We start from the raw sequence: 27,605 nt of genomic DNA on the forward strand, positions 1-27,605 counted from the left end.
TGGGAGCGGTGTCGAGAGCAGGAGCGGCATCTCAACCTGGAACGTCTGCGGGATCGTGACCGTGAGCGGTGTCGGTCCGCTACGCTGACAGACAATGGTCTGGTCAGGGTCGGCTTACCCATGGAAGGTGGTACCCGCACCGGCGGTGCCGGGGGTAGGGGCAGTGCCGAATCGGTCATGGCGATCAAGTCTTTCGCCGCAGAGAACGTCTCCAGGGTAGACGGCAAAGTGAGCTCTACCACAGCAGGTGCCGGGGAGCTGCCAGGTGCCGGACTCGATGGCCGTCGCAGGGCTGGAGTCGACGGTGCCGGTTTAGGCAGTGCCACGGCAGGTGTTGGTGCCGGGCGGTCCGACCTAGACGCAGTCTCAGGCTGCGACGCGGGTGTTGTCGAGCCCATGTGAGCCTTCGTTGTCTTCGACCTTGGGGAGAGGAAGCGGCGGGGAGTCGATTTCGGTGCCGTCTGAGGCCGGTGCCAGGAGTCCTTAGGCGTACTGGCGGTGCCCGGTGCCGTAGGGGTGCCTTTGCTCACCGGCTGGCTCGAGCTCGATGCCAAAGGCGAAGGCGTCAATGCCGCTTCCATGAGGAGCTGCCTTAACCTAATGTCCCGCTCCTTCTTAGTTCTAGACTTAAAAGCCTTGCAAATTGAGCACTTAGAAAATAAGTGCAATTCCCCGAGGCACTTCAAACAGGAGTCGTGGGAATCTCCTGTCGGCATCAGCCTGTGAGAGGCCGAGCATTGCTTGAAACCCGGTGAGCCAGGCATGAGCTCCGGCGCGGGGAAGGGGCTACCCCCCAGAACCCGCTAACAACTACTAACTATCAACTATACTATGAACTATAACTAAATCTAACTAACTATATATATATATATATATATAAAGAACAATCAACTATAACTATGAATATAACAACGAGAAGAAGAACTACAAGTAGCTAGGGAAGGTGGAGGTCAGCTAAGCCGCACTCCACTGTTCCAACGACCGACTCGGACGGTAAGAAGGAACTGAAGGGTGGCCGGGTCGGCTGGGGTATATATTCGGCGCCATAGCGGCGCCACTCCAGGGGGCGCTCAGCCGACCTGCTGAGTGTTGCTAAGGTAAAAGTTTCTCCGACGAGCGTGCACGCGGCGCGCACACACCTGACTGGAATGGATATGAGCAATCATTTGAAGAAGTTTGGGTTTAACTGTTGTCTTGTGATAAGTGCTCTAAGGTTTATGTTGAAGTGAAAGAGAATGATGAAAGTCTTGTGTGTCTTGATTGTGTTTGTGTGTATATATATATATATATATATATATATAGTGACAAAGTTCCTCCTCTACCTTGATGGGTCCTGCACTTATTGGCAGATTTGCTCACCTCAGAGATTTACCATGTGGGTCAGGAAACATCCCCGAGAACTTCCCCTCTGGTAGAAGCCACAGTCCAGGTCAATTCCTTCTGTGTTTGATCAGGAGTTGGGAGGTTTGGGGGGAACCCTGGCCCACCCTCTACTTTGGGTTCCAGCCCTGGGGCCCTGTGGATCGCAGCTGTTTATAGTGCCTCCTGGTACAGCTGCGCGACAGCTACAACTCCCTGGGCTACTTCCCCATGGCCTCCTCCCAACACCTTCTTTGTCTTCACTACAGGATCTTCCTCCTGGTGTCTGATAACACTTGTACCTTTCAGTCCCCCAGCCAGCGCAGCCTGTCACTGTCAGCTCCTGTGCCTCTTGCTCCAGCTACTCACATGCACTTCTCTCCTCTAGTCCTTCTCCCCCCGACTGGAGTGAGCCCTTTAAACCCAGGTGCCCTGATTAGCCTGCTTGATAGGTTCTAAATCAGCCTGTCTGCCTTAATGGTTCTAGCAGGTTCCTGATACTCTAGTGCAAGCCCCTGCTCCCCTGCTCTGGTCACTTAGGGAACAGAAAACTACTCATCCAGTGACCAGTATATTTGCCCTCTACCAGACTCCTGTACCCCACTAGCCTGAGTCTGTCACAATACATATATATGGTACTAACTTGCCATCTATTTAATAGTTACTGTGTGTCTCTTCAATGTAAATAGTAAGTAGTAAATGCCAATGTAAATAGTTTCTTAACTGTTATGGTCAGGCCTTATGTAATACAGTATAATAGACTATGCAGGTTGTTCAAAAAAAATTGATATACCATAACATTCTGACAGAATGACAAATTCTCACTGATAATTGTTAATGATTAGAGTGTTTCATGCTAGTGAAGAGGTACTATAGCTGAATTCTGCCTTGCTTTAGCATTTTAAAGGTCACTTTAATATTTAACACAGCAACCTCAGGATTGAAACCTGTTACCACTAATAGATGAAGTAATGTTTAATTATATAGTCTGTTAAATACGCTCTTCACAGCAGGTGCAGGAAATCTCCTAAATATCGTCTGAGCAAATATGCTACAATAAGAACATTCCTTTTTCTGAAGATTGACATTTTTCAGAAATGATTTGTCCAATATGTTTATATTTCATGAGCCAACGTTTCAAAAGTGGCATTGAAAGTCTAAGGTTTTTAGGTGCATAGGAATGCAGACAGACTTCAAGTGCTGAAGTCACTTTTGCAAGGCATTTTGTACTGCCAGGGAATTCACCCCAAGAGGGGTTAGGTGGTGGTTCTGCTGACACCCTCATTCAGGATTTCCAGTAGAGAGAAGTAGCTTCCTTTTATGGCTTGGGCCCTGATGTGGCAAACAATGAGTGCTTCACTTTTTTACCATGAATAGTCCCATTTGAAATCAATAGGGCTACCCACCGTAGTAAAGTTAAGTATATGGATAATTATTGCAGGATTGGGGCGTAGCTGAGAGGATGTGCTGCATCTGTGTATTCCCCTCTAGTCACCCTTGACCCTTCTCTTTCCCAGCTAGCATCAGTCATACCTTGAGCTTCACTGGCCCCTGGCTCACAGGCATACATACACTCATACTCTCCACTGCGCAGCACAAGGGACATTGCGGTAGCGTTGCATAACGTAGTTTTGTAGTATTTCTCCTACTACTTCAGGATTACACTTTGTTCCTTGTTATAATTACTTTGATTAACATTAAGTGATTTTCTCCTGTTAGGTATACTTCAAAGGATATTCATTAAACATAAATAATGGATTTATCATGGAGTCTAAAATCTTCAAATTGTAATTTTGTTTAACTATTGTATACATAGCTAAATACAATATACTACCTAGAAAAAGAATAGTAGAAACGGTGAAATTCTAGCCTCATTGAAGTCAATGGCAAAATTCCCAGGTATTTCAGAGTGGTTAGGATTTCACCCACAGTATTTAATATTGCTTCATAAGGGAACTCAAACTTTTAAAAAATATTTTAATTGTTTTGTAGATTTTGCTCAGCTTGTTTGTTGCTGTTATTTTGGACAACTTGGAACTTGATGAAGATCTAAAGAAGCTTAAACAAGTAAGAGTATTTTTTGCGTTCTTTTTTGGCTTTTTTTATGCTGGAAAATATTTACATCAGAGCGTAATCATGCCCACCAATTCCCTGCTAAAAATGTGGATTTTTGTGTACATAATGGCACATTTTCTAATATTCAGTTTAGAACGGCTTCATTTAACTTATCATTATTGGTTTTTGTTCACATTTCAGATTAGTTCATCCATTTAACTAAGTAGTAGTTAAGATCAAGGGCCTAATCCTGCTCCGATTTGAGATCAATGACAAAACTTGTTGGAGGATTAGGGCTGGAATGGAGAACTATTTTATCAATGGCTTTTTTTAATCTCTGAAATAGTGAAAAAATACTGTTTCACAAGTTAGTATAGAATTATCCTCTTTCACGTATTAAAAAAAAAAAAGTTAACTAGGGTGACCAGGTGTCCTGATTTTATAGGGACAGTCCTGATTTTTGGGTTGGTCTTATATAGGCTCCTATTATCCTCCACACCCCTGTCCCAATTTTTCACACTTGCTGTCTGGTCACCCTAAGGTTATCTAACCTGCTTAGATTATTTACATTGAAATCCTCAGTTAGGGCTGGTGTGCCAAATTAACTCTTATTAATGCCCTTCATATTGTGACAAAGTTCCTCCTCTACTTTGGTGGGTCCTGTGCTTATTGGCGGATTTGTTCACCTCAGTGATCTTCCCCTCTTGTAGAACTCACAGTCTGGGTCAGCTCCTCCTGTGTCTGATCAGGAGTTGGGAGGTTTGGGGGGAACCGAGGCCCGCCCTCTACTCCGGGTTCCAGCCCAGGGCCCTGTGGATCGCAGCTGTCTATAGTGCCTCCTGTAACAGCTGCATGACAGCTACAACTCCCTGGGCTACTTCCCCATGGCCTCCTCCAAACACCTTCTTTATCCTCACCACAGGACCTTCCTCCTGGTGTCTGATAACGCTTGTCCTCCTCAATCCTCCAGCAGTACACTCTCTCACTCTCAGCTCCTTGCCTTCTTGCTCCCAGCTCCTCACACACGCTCCTTCTCCTCTGGCTCCTCCCTGCCTGACTGGAGTGAGCTCCTTTTTAAACCCAGGTGCCCTGATTAGCCTGCCTTGATTGGCTGCAGGTGTTCTAATTAAAGTAGCTATCTCTACTGCCTTCTAGAAAGATCTTAATTGGCTCCAGGTGCCTTGATTAACCTGGAGCAACTGCCATTTGGTACCAGGGTACTAGGGATTTGTTTAGCCTGGGGCTAACATACCTGTTTCTCAGTACTTTTAGTGTAGCCATCTGGCCTTGCCCCATCACAATATGGATTGCTCTTTTTTGCTTTGGGGACTAAAGTAATTCATTGTTCCATTTATTTTGTATGTGATTGTTTACTACAAGCGGTTGACTGGCCTAAGGATGGCTGTGGGCTCAAAAGTGATTCATGGGCTATTCTTCCTTTGTACCTGATTTTTTTTTTTCCAGGAATGATATTTTCAGAGACATCTCTATCACTTTGTGGCACCTGCAAACAATAGTATTACAGAAATACTTGACCCTTTTTAGCAAACTTCTATAACCATTGCTTATTAAGGATCCAATATTCTGCTTTAGCTATGTATTGCAAGGTTGAACTAAGCTGTTTCTGACAATATGCCCAGTGCACGGGGAACTCTTTACTGGCACTAACAAATCTAAAGACTCAGCTTGAATAGGAGTATTCATAAGCTTAAAGTTATATGTGTGCTTAAAACCCTTGCTGAATAGGGGCCTACATCAGATAATTTTGGGAATATAGTAGAGCAACACAGATTATGCATTTTGCCTCTCACAAGTCCATAAAAGCTAAAATGACCTGAAATAAAAATGACTTAGGTGTGTAGGAAGCAAATTACCTTTTGCTAAAGTTTTACAGGAAATTTTTAAAAGGTACATAAGGCCCAGGTTTTTAAAGGTATCCAGGCATTTCTCAGTTCTGGCTATGTCTACACTATGAACTAGGAATGTGATTCCTCTGCTCGTGTACACATACTTAAACTGGCACTCAGTGAGCTAGCACGAATATAAATAGTAGCATAGCTGCAGTAACATGGATCATGGCTGCAGAGGCACAGCTGAACTGTGCCATGTACAAACCTACCTGAAAGTGGTGGGTACATACTTATCATTGTTCAGCTGTGCCTCCATGCCACTACCCATGATAGTGCAGTTACAGTGCTAGTTATACTTGTGCTGGCTCCATGAGAATTAGCGCGAGTACATGTACACAAGCAGGGGAATCACACCCCTAGCTTATAGAACAGACATGGGCTCATCTGACAGGCATTGCAATACTGAGGTTATAAGTCTCATTGAAAGGCAGTAGGACTTAGGCATTTAAATCACGAAGGTGTTTTAGAAAATATTACTACTAGTCACAAGGCTATGGTACAAACTTTCAATGTTTCTCTGTATTTAAAACAACCACCTTTTTTACAGACAATTGCTCAGTGACGTTAAAATTCTTCCCTTCATATATTGTACACAAAAGTAATTAATATTATATGTAGTCTTTTCTGTTTAAAGAAGTATTTACAGTGAAAACAGTTAAAAATGTGTCTTTGAAATTAATGATTGTGCAACCGATTAAAGGACTCAAGGAGAAAAGTTTTCCCTTGAGGTAAATGTGATGGCATCCCAGGCTCGGTGCTGATAATGGCTGTGCACTATTATACTGAATTATTGGTTTTCTTATCACAGAAGATAATTCAATGACATTTTGGCTTCTCCATTATAGACCGATCATGAGAAGGAGGAAAAGATTGTGGGGTAATTGTTGTTTTTAGTCGGGAGCATATCTGTAATGAAAATGGTTCTGTATCATTGCATAGAAAAAGTGTATTTCTCTGTGTTTAATTAAAGCTGAATGAAATGCCAAGAAATGATGCAAGCAACAGACCAGCTAATTTACAAGTCACTGATTCTCTAGAAACGTCCTGTATACCAGATAAAAATACATCACCCTTTAGAAAATGGACAGGCCTGTTTTGGGGTGAGCGTGTGTTTGCTTTGGGTTTTTGGTTTTGGTTTTTCATTTTCTGCTCCTGGGGGAATTCTCCACCAAAAAAATTCAATGCACAGTGTTGTAAAATTCTGAAAAATTTACTATGTATACAATTTTACTATATGTACCACACTATATAATCACACCAGTTTCAATTGTTTTGGTATTTATTTCAAAATACCCATCAGCAAGTATGTCTGTAACAATACAGACACACACAAAATTTCCCCCAGGAATAGAGAGTTAAAGAAATCCCCATGACAACCCAGTTCCTGTTTCTCTGCCCCTCCCCCCAACCCAACAGGTGGGAGGCAGATACTCATACTCCCTACCTCCCCCACAGAGGCATGCTGCAGGCCCCTCCCCCTCAGCCCATACACTCACATCCCCTGCCCCTCAGAGACCAGCTGCGTGTCCCCCCTGGCCCAGACACACAAACCCAGAGCCCAGCCATGCCCCCGCCCCACCTGCCAGCCCAGACACTCACACCCTCTACCCCCCAGAGCTCAGGGATCCAGAGGGAGAAACAGCCTGATGCTCAGTACCAGGCTTACACAGAGTTTCCTGCATGCTGCCCTCTCCTTCCCTCAGGGCATGCTGGGAACTGCAGCTGCTGGGAATCTCCAGTTCCCTCCCCATGGCCTTATCTTCTATTTGTAAGCTGGGCTCTGCCGGGTCCAGCGGCCCCTAGCAGCAACCAATATCTCTGCAGTCCACTTCTGTGGGGAAAAGGGGAAATTCTGTGCACACACAAATTTCTGCAAAATTCCCACAGGAGTAATTTTCTGCTTATAATAGCTGGAAAGATTGAGGCACAGGGCATTTTCTGACAATGAGTCACTAACCGGGAGTAGCACCTTCAGGCCAGAAATTATGCCTAACTACTCATTCTTTCTAGAAACTCAGCTGCATCTTCCTCCTTATTTTCTTAATTACATTTATTTATACTTATAGTGGGGATAATATTACATACCTATCAGGTTACTGGGGAGTCTAATCAGTTAGTATGTACAACAAACTCTGTAAATGTAAAATGATATGTAAATGCGAAGTATTTTTGTTGGTTCAGTAAATATATGTATTACATTTAAAAAGCTACATTAAGAGAACACTGTTATCAGTAGAAAATCAAGCACTGAAAAGTTAAGGAATTCCAAAACTTAAGTTGTGTATACACATTGAGGCATGCTTTAATTACATAGTATTTTTCCGAAGATCCATGCCTCATTCAGTACTAAGAATGGATAATGCACGCTCAGTGAGCAGCTGTTCAGTATTTTGTTTGTTCCTTGTTATTCAGTGGGTGGCCCCAGGCCTTGTTTATTCCATATTCATCAAATCCTGCTCTGAAGACTGAATTATTTTCTTTGTGAGCTTTTCTATTGTGTTCATCACTACAATATCTGAGTGCTACACACATACAAATTAATTTATTTTCACAATATCGCTGTGAGATAAGAGTATTATCCCCATTTTACAGATGAGAAACTGAGATGCAGAGAAACTAAAATCAAAAGTATCCGCTAATTTTAGGTGCCCCATCTGAGAATCTAGGACCTGATTTTTCAGAGTACTTAGCATTATATAGTACAGTATATGGTGAAAGCACAACTCTCATTGACTTTAGTTGCAGCTGTGAGCACTCAGCACTTCTGCGAATCGGGCACCCAGAAAATGAAATATACAATTAGTGACCACTTATGGAAAAAATTGATTTAAGTGACTTGCCCATCATCAAAAAGGAACATAGTGGCAGAGGCAACAAAATGATTCTGTTATTAAGGGCAGCATTCAGTTACTTTAACCTGGAGATTGTCCCTTCTCTTCCTGCAGTCCCCTGCCTCATTCTATACACTGTCCAACTTCTGCCACAAATGATGTGGGTGTCATACACATACGTCTTCACTATACAGACATGATTCATTCCCAGAGCAGATCCATCCCATGCACTAGGGGCTGGGGTCCTTGGGTCCTGTGGAAAAATATCATTGGAATCATGTAATTCAAGGCTGTATCATGTATGCACAAGGGGGACTGTAACGGAGCACATGCCGTGCCCGTCCGGTTCAGCCCTTCTCCCCCTCTTCTCAGAGACTCAGGGATACTTCATGCTGGTGCAACACCTGTACTCTTTATTTATGATCAAATCCACACCACCAGTTTCCAACTGTATACGGGCTTTTTACAACAGCTTGGCCTACCACAGGCCTAGTCAGCAACAAACTCGGACTCCCACCTCCCTCTGAGTCTCGTCTCGTCTCGTCTTACCTCCTGGTCTCCACCCCCTTTGCTCTCACTTCTTCCCAGCCTTATAGCTCCTGCTAACGAGGCTGGCAGGTGTGGTCAGTTACCAGGCAAGCATCAGGCTATCTACCCAGCCCCAATCCAGTTCTCTGGATTGGGGCTGGAGTGGCAGGAGCTGCTTAAGGCCTCTCTAGCAGCACCCTGCCGCAGGGACAAAGTAAGGTTACACAGGAATTCCTAAGTCTGTCATTTACTAACTTTTCAGTACCTGGCTTTCCTACCTTAATGCTCATTTAACATAGTTTTGTTGTGTGTAACTTCCTACCTTTTAAAAAAGCAAACAGAAAAAAACATCAATTGTATGGTTTCATGTTCCTTATATCCAACAAGCAGACTTTTGCCACTTGAGCTAATGGAATCACTGATGGTACTGGTAGTTTGTCATCCTCTATGTGGACAAGCCCTAGAGGGGGATGATGGAGGTGATAAGGATGATGAAACCCATTTGCCAGTGGGTTTCAGGGATATTTACAGATAGCAGAAGAATGCTGAGACATGGGAATCTTGGGTTCCATTCCAGATTCCAGAGGGGAGCGTGCTCTAGTGAACACAGACTCTTCTGTCTATTGTCCTCAAGCTTAATCTCTTCTGGCCATCCCCTCCAACCTGTTCCTATCCTGTATCTTCCTCACCTCTGGTTCAGCATCTCAGTCCCATGCTCCATTCCTCAGGATTCTCATTCCATATTCAGTCTCCTTACACAGCAAGTCCTAGTCTCCCCAACTTCAGACTCCCCATCCCAGTTACCCCTCACTCTTCTCTGGCTCATTGTCCCCAGTCTCCTTGTCCAGAGAGTCTCAGTTCTCCCTCTCAGTTCCTTGTCATCTCTGTGTCTCCCCCAGCCTCCAGTTACCTCAACACCCATCTTACCTATCTCTACTGGGTCTTAACCACCCCGCCCAGGGCTCCTCCTCCAATGCCTCTCCCACCACCACCACGTGGTTCCTTGTGCCAGTCCCTTTGCCCAGCCAATCCCAGTTCTTTCCCTGTTCTTATGTAACCTGACGTCTCATAAGACCTATCTCCCTTCCCAAGTTCCCAGTATCAGTCTCCATGCCTAGCCCGTCCCAGTCTCTCCTCCATCTTCTTGTCTGATCTCAATATCCCCACCATCCACTGGCTCCCAGTCACAGTCTCCTCTGCTGCCCATCTTATCTTAGTCCTCCCTATCCTCACTCATAATTTCCTCTCCCCCACCATCAGCTTCCCAGTCTCGCCCCTACCTTCTTGTCCCAATCTTCTACTCCTGCCCTCCAGTGACTGGCTCTTGTCCTCATTGCATTCAATTCAGATGTCTTCTTCCCTGCCCCCCCTCCGCCTCCGGCCTGAGAACAGCAAGGGGAGACAGGTTCATAGAAGATTAGGGTTGGAAGAGACCTCAGATGTTAGTCTAGTCCAACCCCCTGCTCAAAGCAGGACCAACATTAACTAAATCATCCCAGCCAGGGCTTTGTCAAGCCTGACCTTACAAACCTTTAAAGAAACAAGTTGTCTAGACATCCAGATTTAAATAATGTCTGACTGAGGATTCCCTTCTTCATGCCCCTGGACCTCCCCACAGTAACAGACCAGATCTCTGGTAACCCATTCCAGTGCTTCACCACCCTTCTAATGAAATAGTGTTTTCTAATATCCAGCCTAGACCTCCCTCACTTCAACTTGAGACCATTGCTCCTTGTTCTGTCATCTGCCACCACTGAAAACAGCCAAGCTCCATCGTCTTTGGAGCCCCCTTTCAGGTAGTTGAAGGCCACTATCAAATCCTCCCTCACTTTTCTCTTCTGCAGACTAAACAAGCCCAGTTCCCTTAGCCTCTCCTTGTAAATCACGTGCCCCAGCCCCCTGATCATTTTCGTTGCCCTCCACTAGACTCTCTCCAATTTGTCCACATCCTTTCTGTAGTGGGGTGCCCAAAAATGGATGCAGTACTCCAGATGTGACCTGACCACTGCCGAACAGTGGGGAATAATCACTTCCCTCAATCTCCTGGCAATGCTCCTACTAATGCTGCCCAATATGCCTGTAGCCTTCTTGGCAACAAGGGCACACTGCTGACTCATATCCAACTTCTCATCCATTGTAATCCCCAGGTCCTTTTCTGTAGAACTGCTGCTTAGCCAGTCAGTCCCCAGCCTGTAGCAGTGCATGAGATTCTTCCATCCTAAGTGCAGGACTCTGCACTTGTCCTGGTTGAACCTCATCAGATTTCTTTTGGCCCAATCCTCCAATTTGTCTAGGTCACTCTGGACCCTATCCCTACCGTCCAGCCTATCTACCTCTCCCCCCAGCTTAATGTCATCTGCAAACTTTCTGAGAGTGCAATCCATCCCATCATCGAGATAATTAATAAAGATGTTAAACAAAACCAACCCCAGGACCCCGGGGCACTCCACTTGATACCGGCTGCCAACTTGATTTTGAGCCGTTGATCACTACCGCATGGACTTCAAGGTCAGAAGGGACCATTATGATCATCTAATCCGACCTCCCGCACAAGGCAGGCCAGAGAATATCACCCACTCATTCCTGTAACAAACCCCTAACACTGGTGGGAGGGAAGGCTACTGGGTAAGCAGGGTTAGAAGAACAGACACGACATAAGACTCAGGGTTTTGTCCAGAGACATGTGAGCAAGAACTAATATAAAAATACAAGTTACCATATAGCTGCCCTATGCCTGGTCAAACATCTTCGCGACCTGGTCACTGGAAAGGAAACAGCAGAGAGACAATGGGAAGCTCGGCTAGCCCACAACTGCTGACTACTGCCACTGGGCAACGCCATTGATCAAGAAATCTGTGACTTCTGTTTCAAAGCAGATGAAATGACAATGATCCAGCAGCTATCAATGACCTGCATCTATTCTAGAATATTTTATTAAGTCAGTGTTAAATTACTGGTCCCATTCCTTTTCAATTATCGTCATTAGATTAAATTGTGTACTGAGCAGAGAAGGTGCCAGCTCTCCATAGGGGAGTCTAGACAGGGCAGACAATGCACAAGATGTTCCCATGTACCCTAGAGAGATCTTTTGGTTCACATGGACATACCCACATTTTTAGCAATGGCACCCTATAAAGCTCACCTCTTACTCCTAGACAATGAGAAATTGTGTGTGAGGGGGTGGATTGCTGAGGGATGGGGGGAGAGTTTTTAAATTGTCTGTCTTCCTGGTGCTGGGTTATATTAAATTGTCATTCCTGTAACAAATACAGTAGAGATGTATTTTCAAGTTAGGTCAAGTGTTCCTAGGGTGCTTGAATTGTGTTTGGTGCGGGCAGAGGAGGAGACACAATCTGTTTTGCACATATCCCGGCAGCAGGGAGCTCTCCTGGGTGGGAGGTTTTCAGCTGCCCTCAAAGCCCAGCAGTTATCATAGCAGGAAACCCAGCGCCAAGGCCAAGCAAACCCAAGTAGATCAGCCGCCAGTGAGCCCTGGTGGGGAAAGGATGAGGGGGGGTGCTGTCTACTCCTCGGGAGGGGGGCAGACAGACGAACAGACACAGGGGCTGCTCCTACCTGAGCCAGCTCTTCTCCGCTGCCCCCAAGGCCAGCGCCCACAGCAGGGCCACTGGCATGCCCAAGGGGGCCCCCGAGCAAGGCTCCCACCCACGATTGCCTCCGCCCCACACTAGCAGCATGAGCCGCATGCCAGAGGTTGCTGACCCCTGCACTGGAGGATCTCTAGATAGGGTCACCAGGAGGGTTTTTTTTGTTTTTTGTTTTGTTTTGTTTTTTAAACATGGGCAAAATATTAATGTTTCCCTAGCCTCGTTCTCAGAAATGGCTGAACAATTTTATCTGAAATCTTGCCAAAAAGAAAAAGGAGGGGGCAGACACCTAACAGGGAAAACCCAGCCAGTCTCTCTAGCAATATTGAGTATCTGCAGAGCACTCGTTGAATGGATTAAGAATTGACCAACTCACCGACCTCAAAATATTTGTCAATGGGGAATCATGATTGAATGGGGTTGTTTCTAGAGGAGTTCTGCAGGGATCAGTACTAGGCCCAATGCTATTCAATGTTTCCTAAAGGAAATACAAAATCACAGCTGATAAAATTTTCATATTATACAAAGAGGTGGAGTGACAAATAATAATGAGGATAGGGCAGTCATACAGAGTGGTCTGGGTTGCTTGATAGGCTGGGCCCATTCAAACAAAATGCTTTTTCATACAGCCAAGTGCAAAGTTATACATCTAGGAACAAGGAATCCAGGCCATAGCTATAGAATGAGGTTCTGTAACCCAGAAAGCAGTGACTCGGAAAATTACTTAGAGGTCAAAGAGAACAAGCAACTCAACATGAGTTTCCAGTGCGATGCTGTGGCAAAAGAGTTGTAATGGGATCCTTGGATATATAAACGGGCATAGTGAGTAGAAGTAAGGAGGTGATTTTACCTCAGGATCTGGTATTGGTGAGACAGATACTGGAATACTGCATACAGTTCTGGTGTCAACAGTTTGAAAAAGAAGTTGAAAAATTGGAGAGGGTGTAGAAAACAGCCATAAAAATCATTTGAAGGCTGGAGAAAATGCAGTGGAAGTTTTAGGGCTCAATACATTTAGCATATCAAAAAGAATGTTGAGAGGTCACTTGATTACATTGTACAAATGTTCACAAGGAGAAAATTCCACATACCAAAGGGCTCTTAAATGTAGCAGAGAAAGGTATAAAATGAACCAATGTCTGGAAGCTGAAGCCAGACAAATTCAAACTAGAAATTAGGCACAATTTGTTAACAGTGAGAGTGATTAACCATTGGAAAAAACTACCAAGGGAAATGGTAGATTCTGCATTTCTTGGAGTATTAAAATCAGTATTGCATGCATTTCTTGAAGATATGGTTATGTCAGACACAAATGATGCTTCAGTTTGGGTTCAATACAGGCATAAATGGGTGAAATTTAGTAGCCTGTGATGTACAGGAATTCAGACTAGATAATCTAATGCTCCCTTCTGACCTCATGCTCTATGAATCTATGAAAATTTCTGTTCAAATGGTTCAAGTTTGACTAAGTATAAGCAACTGAAAACAGGATGTTATAATGGGAAGTGTTAGGCAACCTTAATAATTGGTGGAGCTACCAGCACTCACTATAATATATCCTTCCTATTTTACCCTTCAGATATTTGAAGACTTATCTCTTATCTTTCTCTTTGCAATGCCTACTTTCCTATGACTTTTTTGTAGCACCTATCTAAGCTCAGGTAATTTAAATCCACAAAGTGTTTCCGTAACAGACTTCATGGTTTTATTCTGTTCTCCCAGGTTCCATGTACTCTTCTAGGGTTTGGGTTTGTTTTTTTTATTTCTTCCCTTTTAACGTATGTCACTGTTTTCTACTCCTATATTACAGCTTCCGGTCACAATCTGACCAGGCTTGCCTTGTGGGAAGGGGTGGAAAATAAATGTATAACTTAAATTTAAGAAAAATATTCATCTTATGTATATGTAGAGATAGTAAAATCAAGCATGTTAGTGTAAGAGTACATCTGACTCAGGCTCATGGGTCTGTTTCATTGCAATGTAGACATTCAGAAACAGGCTGCAGCCCAAGTTCTAGGACCCTCTCACCTCTCAGGTTCCTAGAGCCTGGGGTCCAGCCCATGCCCAAACATCTGCACCACAATTAAACAGCCCCTTAGCCCAAGCCCTGCCCGCTTGAGTTAGCTGGCATGAGCCAGCTGCAGGTTTTTAATTTCAGTACAGACATACCTTGAGTGTCTCAACCATTCAATAGCTGAGGGAAGAGCATTGTACAAGTCCATGAGTTAACCAGGCAGCTTTTGCAAATAGGTGCAGCCTGCAAGTATGTGGCCTACACCTTCTAACTGGCCACAGCAGCAGTCACGGGTGGTCACAAAGTCATGGGTGGTCGTTAGCAGAACATCTGATCACATCTGAAGTGATTAAGCTTTAGCCAAAGAAGGCATGGAAAGTCAAAACCAGGGATCTCTCATGAGATAGGCATTGGCTACATTTGAAGCTTGTTCTTGATACCTGGTACGCCATCTGAAAGCAATACTGAGGTTCTGTAGGGGAACAGCCCAAGCAGGCTGCCTTGAGCTAAGCCTGTGTGTTGGTGGATTAACCACATCTTTAAACAGGTGGTTGTGGCATGGCTTTGCTTTAAGGAGCAAATTCTGCAAGGTGACTTATTGCCTGCTGTCTGGAGAGGCGATGTTGGACAGGACTGGCAGCCAGGCCAGATCAGTCAGTCTCATGGTATCAGTTATTATATGCATGGTTTCGTTCAGCTGAATATCTGCTAAGTGCTAAGTTGAGCCACACTAGGAAATCATCTTCTTTCTGTCTGACATAGGTTATGACTACACTACAATCTAGGGGTGTAATTCCCCTGCTTATAGTCAAATTCTTGTGAATGTTTTCCATGGTTACCTCTTTTTCAAATTGTTGATCCACAAAACTGCACTGTGACCCCTTGATGCTGGAAATAGAGATTTTTTTCTAGGTACTTTCCACTTCCGCAAACACCTAGCGGTGAGAACTAAAGACAACTTCTTTGCTAGCATTTTATTTTGCTTATGGTGACAATCTTTGTTCCTTGCCACAAGTAAGGTCTGAAAAACGTGTTTCTTCATACTTCTTTTTAAGGGGTTTAGGGCCTGATCCTGCTCCCATTGAAGACTTTGGCAAAACTCCCATTGAGTTCATTGGTGCAGGATCAAGCTTTTGCAGTTCAGAATCTTTGCAAGAAAAGATGACGAAACACAATTTAACAGGAAACTAGTGGCATTTTAGTAGTGCATTGGCAGCATCTCACTCTGAAGGTAAGAAAGGAAACATCTCTGAGTTTTTGAACTGGTTAACAGGAGAGACGCTGCAGATAAAATCCAGTTTAACAGTGTTAGGATACCATCAAAAATGGGGGGGAAATATGGAAATATGGAAAGAGGGTATTTGGTATTTTAAACCAGGGTCATCTTGCAGTTGATTAGACTCTATACTCTTCTGCTGTAAATTTGAACAATTGGAATAATTAGCAAAAAAAGGACAGCAAACTTTTAAAAACCTTGAATGTATGTTTTTCTTTTCAATTTTTTCTTTTGCATTTGTTTCCGTTTCCCTCCCCAATTTTATTGCTAAGGAAACAGAACAAATAACCATTTATTTCTCACTACACATTTATCATTGAGCCTGCGTTGCTCTCCACAGTACTAAAGATTGGAGACTACTGATTTACAGGAGCAGGGATAGCTCAGTGTTTGAGCATTGGCCTGCTAAACTCAGGGTTGTGAGTTCCCTCCTTAAGGGGGCAATTTGGGGCAAAAAATCTGTCTGGGGATTGGTCCTGCTCTGAGCAGAGGGTTGGACTAGATGACCTCCTGAGGTCTCTCCCAGCCCTGATACTCTGTGATCATCATATTACATAAAGACAGAGTATTTGGTAATTTCTGAACATTGTGCACAAGGGCCATTTCTGGCATAATATTCTATAGGCGGATTTGAAAATATACCCCTTCATGCAAGTGAATAAGTCAGTAAAAAGTTGCCAAATTGTCTAGAAATAAAACAATTTAAACTCTCAAGAAACTGTAGGGCATTCTTGGACACTATTTTTTTAAGCAGGAAAATTAATTCAGAGAAGAGATTCAGGTGATATATCAAGTGTAGTTAAATATTGGGAATACCCTGCACGGTGCTGACCACCCTCAGTTCCTTCCGATATTAGTAGGAGTCAAGGGTGTTCAACACCCCTCAGAATTGGGAAATGTTAATGCAATGTTGTTAATGCAAAAGCAACATTTCCTTCATCTGTAAGTCAGACAATTCAACACTATGATTTTGCAGAAGCCCTAATTCAGCCCTCCTGCTAACAGTAGTATTTTGTTTTATTTGAATGTGGTTTAGTCAGAGAAAGCAGAATCTGTAGCCTCTACCTTAGATTCATATGCTTATTCATTGTCAAATGATTATTTTTAAATACAGTTAGAAAAAATTATTTTAATCTCCTTGCCTCTTCAGACCTGGCTGACAGCAGTTAATTTCATGCTTTTGAACAAGAAAAAAAATCTCCAAAGAGCAATACACTTTGTGCAGTAAAACAAATGCACAGTGAGATTATTTTTAATTAAGAAAAAGATAGCACATATTTTCAGACACAGAAGAAAAATGTTATAATTCCAGAAAAAAAAGTATGCCAGCCCTGGTCCACCAGCATTGAGATGTGGGAAGACAAGTGAGCTAAATTTTGGGGGAGATAGGCATCACACAGCACCACAGGCAGGTGTATGGTAGGGTCGTGGAGGCAGCTGGTTTTGGCAGATCAAAGGAACCTTGCTCTGTCAGCCCTGAATTCATTGCAGGCACATTTTTGTGCTCAGACTCTAGTGGTAGCTTTGATCCTAACAGATAATGATCCAAGTATTTAGGTTTCTGCAGAATGAACTGTGCATGTTGCTCCACATTCTAAATAACAATTTGGATGTGTAGTATACACATATATGTGTGTGTATATATATATATTATATATATATATATTTATATATGATTTGTTAATCAATGTTGGTACATCCATTTTTAGGTCCTGAGTAATTTAAAAGAGAGTCATAAGGATTTCAATCTCTTGTTCCTTTCACTGTATTCTCCATCTTTCTCTCCTCACCCGTCTCCAGTACACATCCCACTTTTCTGTTCATTCCTCTAGTCTTCTCTATGCATGACTACTCCACTCATTCAGACCCACTTTGACACACGCACACACACACACTGCCCTACAATCCTTTGTTTACTTTAGCTGTTAGGAGGCCTGGTCAGCATTTGCCAGCCTGGCTGTAGAGAAAGTATGACTGTTCATCCCACCTGTTAAAAGCTTCAGTTGGTACAAAGTGCAACAGACCATCTGTTTATTAGAATAGGTTCTATGAACACGTTGACCTGGTGCTGAATTCCCACTGGATGCAGAGTTCAGCTCAAGGGCTCTGTCCTAATATTCAAAGCCACCCCTCAGCTTGGCTGTTGGTACTTGAGAGATTATCACTCCCTCCATGACCTTTCACAACAGCTACATTCCAATGAAAAAAAACCTTGCATCCGGGAGAGGGCTTACAAGTGTTGTAGAAGGAACTTTCACAGGAGTTGGACCTAGACTAGAGAACTCACTACTGCCAGACATAAGAATGACCAGGCCTCTAATTTATTTAAAACTAAATATAAAACTCATTCCTTTAGCTTAGCTTTCCATAAGTTCTTTCCATTTCTGTCATACATGCGCACGCACACACACACACTTTTTCTATTTTTAAATACCTGGAAGGTGCACAGATACTATTTGCATGGGAGCATAGATGAACAGATGGACAATACAGAGTATGGTCCAACCAACCCCTTGCCTAACCCCCTTCATTAACTAACCCCATTAATGATCTCTACTGATAGGCACTGTATCCTTTACTGAATAAATCCAAGTTTTTTGTTCGCTTTCTTAGCTGCTGCTAGATATTAAGCTGATAGATTTGAGTCTCTGTACAGTGTTGCCCTCCAGGTATTCATCTCTTTATCCAAAGCAGTTCTAACAGCAGAGACTAGCTAGAAAACCAGTAAGCTGTGAAAATACATGCTATTTTTATAACTTCTGCTAGACATTCCTGCTGCTGTCTTTTTATGTGATCGTCTAGAGAGTAAATGAAGAAAACACCATGAAATCACAGCATCCTGCTTCTTTTTTCTTTATCTTTTCACTGTGAACTTTTGAGAAGAGAGCTTTTAGGTGTTATTTTTGTCCATGTTTTGGTCAGTAGAACATCAGAATTTTAAAAAGGCTCAAAATTAAATAAACATAGGAGTTAAAAGTTAGCAATCCAAAAATATTACATTTGTTACATGTTATATCACCGAGATCCCTCAAAGAGAGGTCTTAAATAGGTAAGAGGAAACAAAATGGAAATAACTGTTTAGAGGACATGAGAGACAACAATCAAAATATGAATTATATCAGCCAAGTCAAGGACCCTGTACTCAGAGTAGGGGTGATGTGAGGTGTTGTGCCTCTAAAACATACCTGTGGAATTCAAGCTCAGCTACGTTGGAGTAGGCGGAGAAGATGAAGGCTGGAGGTAGGAAAGGCCGAGACCTAAACTGTATGAACTTACACTGCTTTCCTCTTTTTCCTGGGAAGCCCCATTTGGGATGGCCATGGTAAGAAAAGCCCCTTCTCAGTGTTGCCGATGTAGGAGAATGGGGCCTTTGAGAAGTATGTAGAGTAATTGAAATGAGCTCTCTGACACAGGACAAAAGTAAAAATTACACCTTAAAGTGGATTCTGAAATGTAAACACCTGGAAGGAAACAGTTAAAGACACAAAGATGGCTGTTAAAATGCAATGCTTTCTTTGTAAAAATGAAAATACGTTAATCTAGAGTTTTACAGAGATTTTCTTTCTCAAGGTAAACCCTGATTTTTTTAACAAACATTTTCACATATATTTTTTACAACCATTTTCATCTGCAGCCTAAATAGCTAGCCAGTGCTCTGTGAACTGCTATCTACAATATTAAGCCTGGATCATTAATACTGGGACACTTTATTTTGGAGTGCAATGGCTGCCTAGAAAGCAACCCATTTAATAGGCTCTGTTGTGAGAGATTCAGTGGATTTAGAAGGGGCTAAAGCCCTTAATGTTCCCCTTTTCCCTGTTGTGCAAACCAAACCATAAACCACTAGATTTCAACACAAGGTGTAATCATTGCACATGGACACAGCTGACAGCAGCCCTGACCTTTTGTGATCTGATAGCCACTGGTCATCTGAACCAGCAAGTCTGCAATAAGCATAAATTATCTAGCTGTTTTATCAGTCTTAGCAGAAACCACCACCACCAGCATATTGAACATTTAAGAACAGCTGTTGAATAGCCAATCAATTCACAATGCTGTTTGTTTTATATAAGCCTTTGGGTCTGGCTAGTCACTCAAAGAACTAATATTTTTTCAGAAGAGAAAAAGCAATAAATTTGCTCACTTTATATCTTAGGTCAGTTGCTGATTCATGAAAGAAGACTTAGATGTGCTTAGAGTAAACAGGCTGCAGGCAATAGCTGAAAATATATATTTTTAAAACTCATCCAAAATGCACAGGAAACCAAAACTAGCAATGGTGGCTGTCATTTTCAAGCTCTGGGAAGTGATATCAATAGATCCACATAAAGCTCTTAAAAGGCTCTCACATGTCAGGTTTTCTGCATTTCCTGCAGCACATTAATGTTAGACTGCAACAAATGGCAAATGAAACTCAGTGTTGATAAATACAGAATAATGCACTTTGGAAAACATAATCCCAACTATACGTATACAGGGTTGGAGCCTAAATTAGCTGTTACTACTCAAAAAAGAGATCTCAGAGTCATTGTGGATAGTTCTCTGAAAACATCCACTCAATGTGTAGTGGCCGTCAAAAAAGCTAACAAAATGTTGGGAATCATCAAGAATAAGACAGAAAATATTGTCTTGCCTCTATATAAATTTGTAGTACGCCCACAACTTGAATACTGCATGCAGATGTGATTGCTCCATCTCAAAAAAGATATATTGGAATTGGAAAAGGTTCATAAAAGGGCAACACTGATTAGGGGAATGGAACAGCTTCCATATGAGGAAAGATTAAAAGCCTGGGACTTTTCAGCTTGGAAAACAGACAACTAAGGGGGGATATGAAAGAGGTCTATAAAATCATGACTGGTGAGGAGAAAGTAAATAAGGATGTGTTATTCACTTCTTCTCATAACACAAGAACTACGGGTCACCAAATGAAATTAATAGGCAGCAGGTTTAAAACAAACAAAAGGAAGTATTTCTTCACACAATGCTTGTGTGAAGAAATACTTGGAACTCCTTGCCAGAGGATGTTGTGAAGGCCAAGCCTATAACAGGGTTAAAAAAAACTAGATAAATTCATGGAGGATACATCCATCAATGGCTATTAGCCAGAATGGGTAGGGATGGTTCCCTTGCCTTGGTTTTGCCAGAAGCTAGGAATGGGTTACAGGATGGATCACTTGATGATTACTTGTTCTGTTCATTCCCTCTGAAGCTCTTGGGATTGGCTGCTGTTGGAAGACAGGATACTGGGCTAGATTGACCTTTGGTCTGACTCAGTATGGTCATTCTTACATTCTTAAGTTATTATAGAATCAGTAAACAAACAGTGAGGGCCAAATTTGCATGGGATATACAGGATGTAAGTAACTGCAACATACTAAGTCAGTAGCTTAATATTTTGATCCCCAGCTATCTCTTTAAATCTAAAATATAAAACATCACTGAAAATTCTTAGGGTACCATTTTGATTTTACAAGTCTTGTTTCTGGTATAATTTAAATCAGCAGAATAAAATGATCTTCTTATTTATTTCTATGACACCACATTCTTCCAGTTGATTTGCTGAGGCTGTAGGTGAGTTTAGGATTCCAGTGGTGTTACATGGGTCTAACCAAGAACAGACTTAGCCTCCAGAATTGCAATAAGACTTTCATTTGCATTTACACGTTTGTTCTGCTTCCTTTCAAAACTTAGATTATGCATCTTAGAAAACTTCACAGGTTAGGAGGAGCATTGTGCATGTTCCAAAGAAATGGGGAAAAAATAGAAATAAGGGAGGGGGAAATGATGCATTCTCTTCTCCCAATGATTTCAAATCATGAAAATATTAAGGGTAAAAACCTGGGTCAATTTGAAGTCAGTGGAAGTTTTGACATTAAAGTCAATGGAGCCAAGATTTCATCCTAGATGTAGGTATAAAACTAACCATCACTCAGTGAGCTTAATCGTGACTATTATCTCCTCCTCTCTCACCATCCACTTGGTATACAGGTCAGTGTTGAGAACTCAAGATCCCTTGTAGGCACTTGAAATAATGCTACAAATTGAAGCTTACTGTCCATCTCAGGAAGTGGGAAGCCATATAATTGTAAAGTAGTACTCAGCCTGCACCTGCCATAAAAGTACAGTGATGTCAGATTATTACTGACAGAATGATCAATAAATCTTCCATATAATGGTCAATCACTAGATAAGTTTCCTGAATCACTTTGCCAGCAATCCACACTCATTAACTTTTTATATCAAGTACAAGCTTAGGACAATATACATTCCATAGAAATGTTGACCTATCATTACTTCACTGTCTTCCAGAACTGTCCTCAAAGGGTGAAGCCCCAACAGAGAAAACATTCTCTCATCTGTCACCAGTGTTGGCAGGTGTGACTCACAGATCTTGTTCTGTTGATTCCTAAATTCAGCTACTCGGCCCCTATCCTGCTATCCCTTCTCTGCAGAGAATGTGCTTTGTCCTTTTAAAAACTGAAAATATAATTCCATTGTTTCCTTCAGACCAGACTTTTTATGTGATCATTGACAAGTCACTCAGGGCCAAATTCTCATTAACAATGAGACCCCTTTACAGGCAGTGTAAAGTGGTTTTAGTGTAAAAGCATCTATGTCCCAGGATCTCCCTGTCTCTCCCTATGCTATGTTGACAGCAGACACTCTCCTGTCAACTCCCCTTACTCTTCTCGATACAGTGGAGTACTGGAGTTGACGGGAGAGCAATCTGTGGTTGATCTAGCGGGTCTTCACTAGACCCGCTAAATCAACCCCCAGTGCATCGATCACCACAGTGTTGATCCCCCGGTAAGTGTTGTGTTTTCAAAGTACTTAGTACAATGAGGTCCTGTCTCAGTTTTGGCCTCTAAGCACTACAATACAATACTTAATACAAACAATACTTAATAAATTATAATGAGGACCTTTACTGGGGCACAAGAGAGGAGAGGCCCTCATCCTTATACAACTCCTTAGCAGCCAATCATAATCTGGACCATTATCAGTAAAGTATATGAGAAAAAATGTGCAAATTAAATTGTGCTCTCTTTTAGCCAGCTCATGCAACTCGTGTTCATACGAACAGTCAGTTTGAAATCAATGGGTCAAATTTGGCTGTCAGTTAGTGGGGTTATACTGAATGGACATCTGTGTAGCCTAGTAGAAAGAGGAGGAGGAGTATTACTACCAACCTTTTGCTTTTTAAACACATTTGGTTAATAGTTAGGGGAAAACTTTTACAACATTTATTTTTCCATCTGCTTTTCTTTTTAAACATAAATAAACTCCCCACTTTGGGCTGAAATCAATATTTTCAGATAAATGTCTACTAAAATAAAGATGCTGACCTACAAGGAAACATTGAATTCATCCTGAAAATGTTTTTGTTCTGTCTATGTTGTCATATTTCTGAATTCATGTCACACTGGGGATGGAGCAATTAGTGGTTAGGAAGCTGAGGCTCTCAAATCAGAGATGTCTCTGTTAAATGATAAAAATGCTGGCAAAACACTGCCTTAAGCCATCCAATCAGTAGGATAACCTATCCTGCTTTCCCACACACAGAAGTCTAGATTATCGTGCCTGCAAGTTAATTAGTTATTTTGCATATCAGGGACCTGATCCTGCATCCAACCTTTAATGAGGAAATCCTGCAGAAATTGAAGCCCATTTGGGGCCCATTCTGTGCTACTGTGGAGAAAAGGAAGCAAGCAGAGGAGTTAGAAAGGAATAAGGGTGTGGCCCCTGCCAGCTACCTATACTATGGATAGCAGTAAGGATGGGACAGAAGCTACATCCCCTCTCATGCATTTATATGAGGAGCAGACAGGAAAGGAGAAGAATGGGAGCAGCCTTGGCCCCACCTTCAGGCTGGCATGGTGGGGAACATACTCTGTGTAAAATATACGGTGGGTGCAGGGTACTTCCCCTTGGAGCAGGGGGAAATCAAGAAGTAGATTGTCACTTTCTGAGGTTCCAATCGGCTCCTGAGGCCATGCATCCCCCATAGCTGAAGCATGTGGCAAAGGCACAATTGACCCCTTAACAAAGTATGAAAGGCTTCATTCTGATTTGTACCTGGGCACATCCTTCTAACTGAGATGTGCCGCTCTATTATAGTGTTACTTAAAATATTTAACACCTTCCTTTAAAAAAATGTCTTAATATTTATCATAAATGAAGTACCAAGTACACTTAGAATCAGAATTTTTTACTTTTTCCACCATTGCCTTGAGGTAGTTAAAATGGCTTCAATGTTCTACATTCCATTCTGCACTAAAAATAACACGTTAGTTCTGGCAGGATGAGGTACCCTCTAGGCTGTAGTATAAGCAATTATGTTTGGGAGCAAAACAGCACCCATCAAAATGTCAGGATGAGCTCTTCTTTTTTCACTTGTTTTATATGTTGTTTGATAAAAAGAGAGCACTGCGACATTCTGAGAATATTTGCAAATGCCTAGATGTATTTATCTTTCTGTTGTAGATATCCTTGTATCAATTCCTAAACGTGTGTTTTGGGTTTGATTTTCAGCCCAACCTCAACTTGGCCTGGTTTTTTCCTCGCAGATCTAAATAACTGATTTGCGGATGTAAAAGTGGAGGCCAGCATATATCATTCTAACCAATTTGATATATATTTCATTTAAAATATATATGACTTTGCAACCACCCTGATTTTTTCGAAAAGGCTGAGCACCCACAGATCCCATTAAACCTTTGAAAATCAGGCCATCTTTATATAAGTGCCTTAATAGAGTAATAAAGTTTGAAAAAATATATACACATGCCTGATTGGAAAATAGCTTAAAAAAAACCATGACAATCTTGACAGCTCCAGCATTGCCAGATATAATTTAACACCTCTAACAAGCTTTCTTGTGTTAGGTTTTCTCAAACTTAAGTTAGGCATGGCTTATTTTCACATAGCTATTTTATCTATTGTCAGTAGCAAGTAAGGACACCACTGCTCCAGTTCTAGGGGGTCTGACTGAACCCTAGCCTCCTCTTCAGTCCTGGAGCCACTGCTGTGGCAGCCCCGGGGCTGATTACCAGGTACTGCCAGAGCAGCCCTAGGCTGATCTGCAGCCACTGTTCTGGCAGCCCCGGGGAACACTGCCAGCTGTTGCTCTGGTGGCCTGGGGACTGCTGTTCTAACAGCCCAGGGACCACTGATCCAGCAGCTCTAAGGCTGACCACTGGCCATTGCTCTGGTGGCCCTGAGGACCACTAGTCTCGTGGCCCTGATGACCGCTGCTCCAGTGGCTCCAGGGTGGACCGCTGCTCTGGTGGTCCCACGGCTGACTTTCAGCAGCCTGGAGGGGGTGATCGTCCCAGGGACCACTGCCAGCCACTGCTATGGCAGCCACTGCTTTCGCATCTCTGGGGCTGACTGCCAGCCGCTGCTCTGGTGGCTCTGGGACCACTGCTCCGGCAGCCCTGGGGCCGACCACCAGCCACTACTCCGGTGGCCCGAGCGCTAACAGCTGCTCCAGCCCTGCCACTGCGGAAACAGTCACGATAGGGTGACCAGGTGTCTGGTTTTCGATGGGAACACCCAGTTAAAAAGGGACGCTGGCGGCTCCAGTTAGCATTGCCGACCTGGCCATTAAAAGCCCAGTTGGCGGTGCTGCCCGGCTAAGGCAGCCTAGTCCCTACCTGTCCTGGGGCACCGCGCTGCACCCCAGAAGCAGCCAGCAGGTCCGGCTCCTTGAGAGGGTGTCCATGGGGCTCCACGTGCTGCCCGAGCACCAGCTTTCCCAGTCAATGGGAGCTCGGGGGCGGTGTCTGCAGGCGAGAGCAGCACGTGCCATGGAGCCTCCTGTCGCACCGCACTCCCCACCCCCTGCCTAGGAGCCAGACCTGTTGGCTGCTTCCAGGGTGCAGCGCGGCACCCCAGGACAGGCAGTCAGCCTGCACTAGCCCTGCTGTGCTGCTGACCAGGAACCGCCCGACGTAAACCTGCACTCCAACCCCGAGCCCCAACCCATCATCCCCACCCCCAGCCCAGAACCCTCACCCCTTATGCATCCCGACTCCTTGTCCCAGCCCAGAGCCCCCTCCCACAACCTGAACCCCTCATCCCCAGCCCCACCCCAGAGCCCTCACCCCCTCCTGCACACCAACCCCCTGCCTCAACCCACAAGCCCCTCCCGCACTCTGAATCTCTCAGCACCACCCCCTAGCCTGGAGTTCCCTCCTTCACCCCAAACCCCTCATCCCCAGCCCCACCCCAGAGCTTGCACCCCCAGCCAGAGCCCTCAGCCCCTCCCACACCCCAACTCCCTGCCCTAGCCCAGAGCCTCTTTCCTGCATGCTGAACCCCTTATTTCTGGCCCCACCCCAGAACCTGGAACCATTTAGAGCCTCCCCCTGCACTCCAACCACCTGTCCCAGCCCTATGGAAGTGAGTGAGCGTGGGGGAAAGCGAGCCACTGAGGGAGGGGAAATGTAGTGAGCGGGGGGCAGGGCCTAGGACAGGGCCTCGGGGAAAGGGAGGGGCTAAGGTGTTCAGTTTTGTGCGATTAGACAGTTGGCAACCCTGAGTCACAGAGGTCCCAGAAAGTCATGGAATCTGTGACCTGCATGTCAGAATCGTACCCTTACAAATGACTAAAACACAGTGCATCCAAATGGATGAATCCTCAGCCCCCAATGTATTATCTAGCCCCAGGCCACCTGCATAGAAAGTCCAAAGCAGCTATTTCTTCAGTATAAGCTGAAACAGATGCAGCCTCATGTTCCCTATGCAACTCTTTTTTCCCTGTGACGCTTTTGGAGCAGAGAACGCTGGAGAGCAGATCTTGGTCACCCTAGTAGGCCAAAAATAAAAAAGTCTTCCTAATAAAAGCTCCAATGAAGGTCTATTGATAAATCTGTTTTTCCCAATGGACTATAGGGATGATAGTATCCATCTGGCATGCTGTTTTACAGAGAGTATAAGAATTAAAATCTAGTAACCTAATTTACTGTTGGATACATATTTACTTTTTGTGAATGCTTTTTGCTGCATTTAAAATGTAAATATCTTATTGGAAAGAGCATTTCAGTGTGAGCACAGTTAAACATTTATTTTTTTCCGGTTCAGTAGCTCTTCCATTATATAAGGTGTGTAATGTTGGAAATTTAGTAGCTGAAATGCACACCGATACATTTAAGAAAGGATAAAAGATTTTCATTGAAACAACAGCTATACTTTGTTGAATTTAAATTAACAGCAGTCAAATTGGAGTCCTTATTTTTAGAGAGTTTGTTCAAAAGAAATTTGAAAATAAGATTACCTAGAGATTTCCAGATGACTATGTTTCTATTTAAAGGGTCTAATGTTAAATGCTAGTAGATTCTTAAAGGCTTATGTGAATTATTTCTAAATATCCTAGTATTCACATTTTTCATTAGTCGCAATATGTAATAATTTAAAAGATGCCTGGTTATTAACATAAAATATCAAATTTGTTCCTGTTGTAACTCACTGAAGCCCATGGAGTTAAACCAATCATTACTTTATTCAAAAGTTTATTTTCAATGTTCTTCAAAGTTTACTTGCTGTTATTGAAATCATTCCAAGTTACGACAGATGTGTACTGAGGCAGAATCACATTTTGTCAGTATATTCTCTGTAAAGAAGCATAAAAACAACCTAAAAGAAAAAAATGCCTTTCTTAAGGGGAAACTGAACATTTCAAAGTGCAAATAGTAATTAGATGTTTGTTAAAAACACTCTGGTTGCTACTGTAGAGGTAAATGAAAAGGGGAGCATCTCTTGTTCCATCTCCTCATGATGTCTCATGGAGAACTTGCTTCTGGGACAGGAAGTTCTATTTGTCTGTGGCCGAGGTGGGGGTGAGGGCCCTCCCATTGTGCCCTTAACCCGCACCCCCAACAGGGAGAAAGGGAGGATTGGCACTAGGAAAGCTGCCCTTCTGTGCCATCTCGAGCCCATAATTGCCTTGGTCAGTTCCAGGTGTGGACCTCCTTCCCAAGATGATGATACTCTTCCTTTTCTCCCTCCTCTGTCACGTTC

At 43.3% G+C, this 27,605-nt stretch overlaps 1 protein-coding gene across 3 annotated transcripts in view; it reads left to right on the top strand.

Moving 5' to 3' along the window:
• NALCN (sodium leak channel, non-selective) overlaps positions 1–27,605 on the top strand; it is a 387,480-nt gene that overhangs the window by 249,187 nt on the left and 110,688 nt on the right. For all 3 annotated transcript variants that reach the window (XM_032771366.2, XM_032771357.2, XM_032771375.2), the window contains one exon: positions 3,352–3,426. In XM_032771366.2, coding sequence (XP_032627257.1) covers positions 3,352–3,426 — 75 coding nt within the window. The remainder of the gene's footprint in view (positions 1–3,351; positions 3,427–27,605) is intronic.

This window comes from Chelonoidis abingdonii, chromosome 1, assembly GCF_003597395.2.
Source record: "Chelonoidis abingdonii isolate Lonesome George chromosome 1, CheloAbing_2.0, whole genome shotgun sequence".
NCBI classification, from domain to species: domain Eukaryota; kingdom Metazoa; phylum Chordata; order Testudines; family Testudinidae; genus Chelonoidis; species Chelonoidis abingdonii.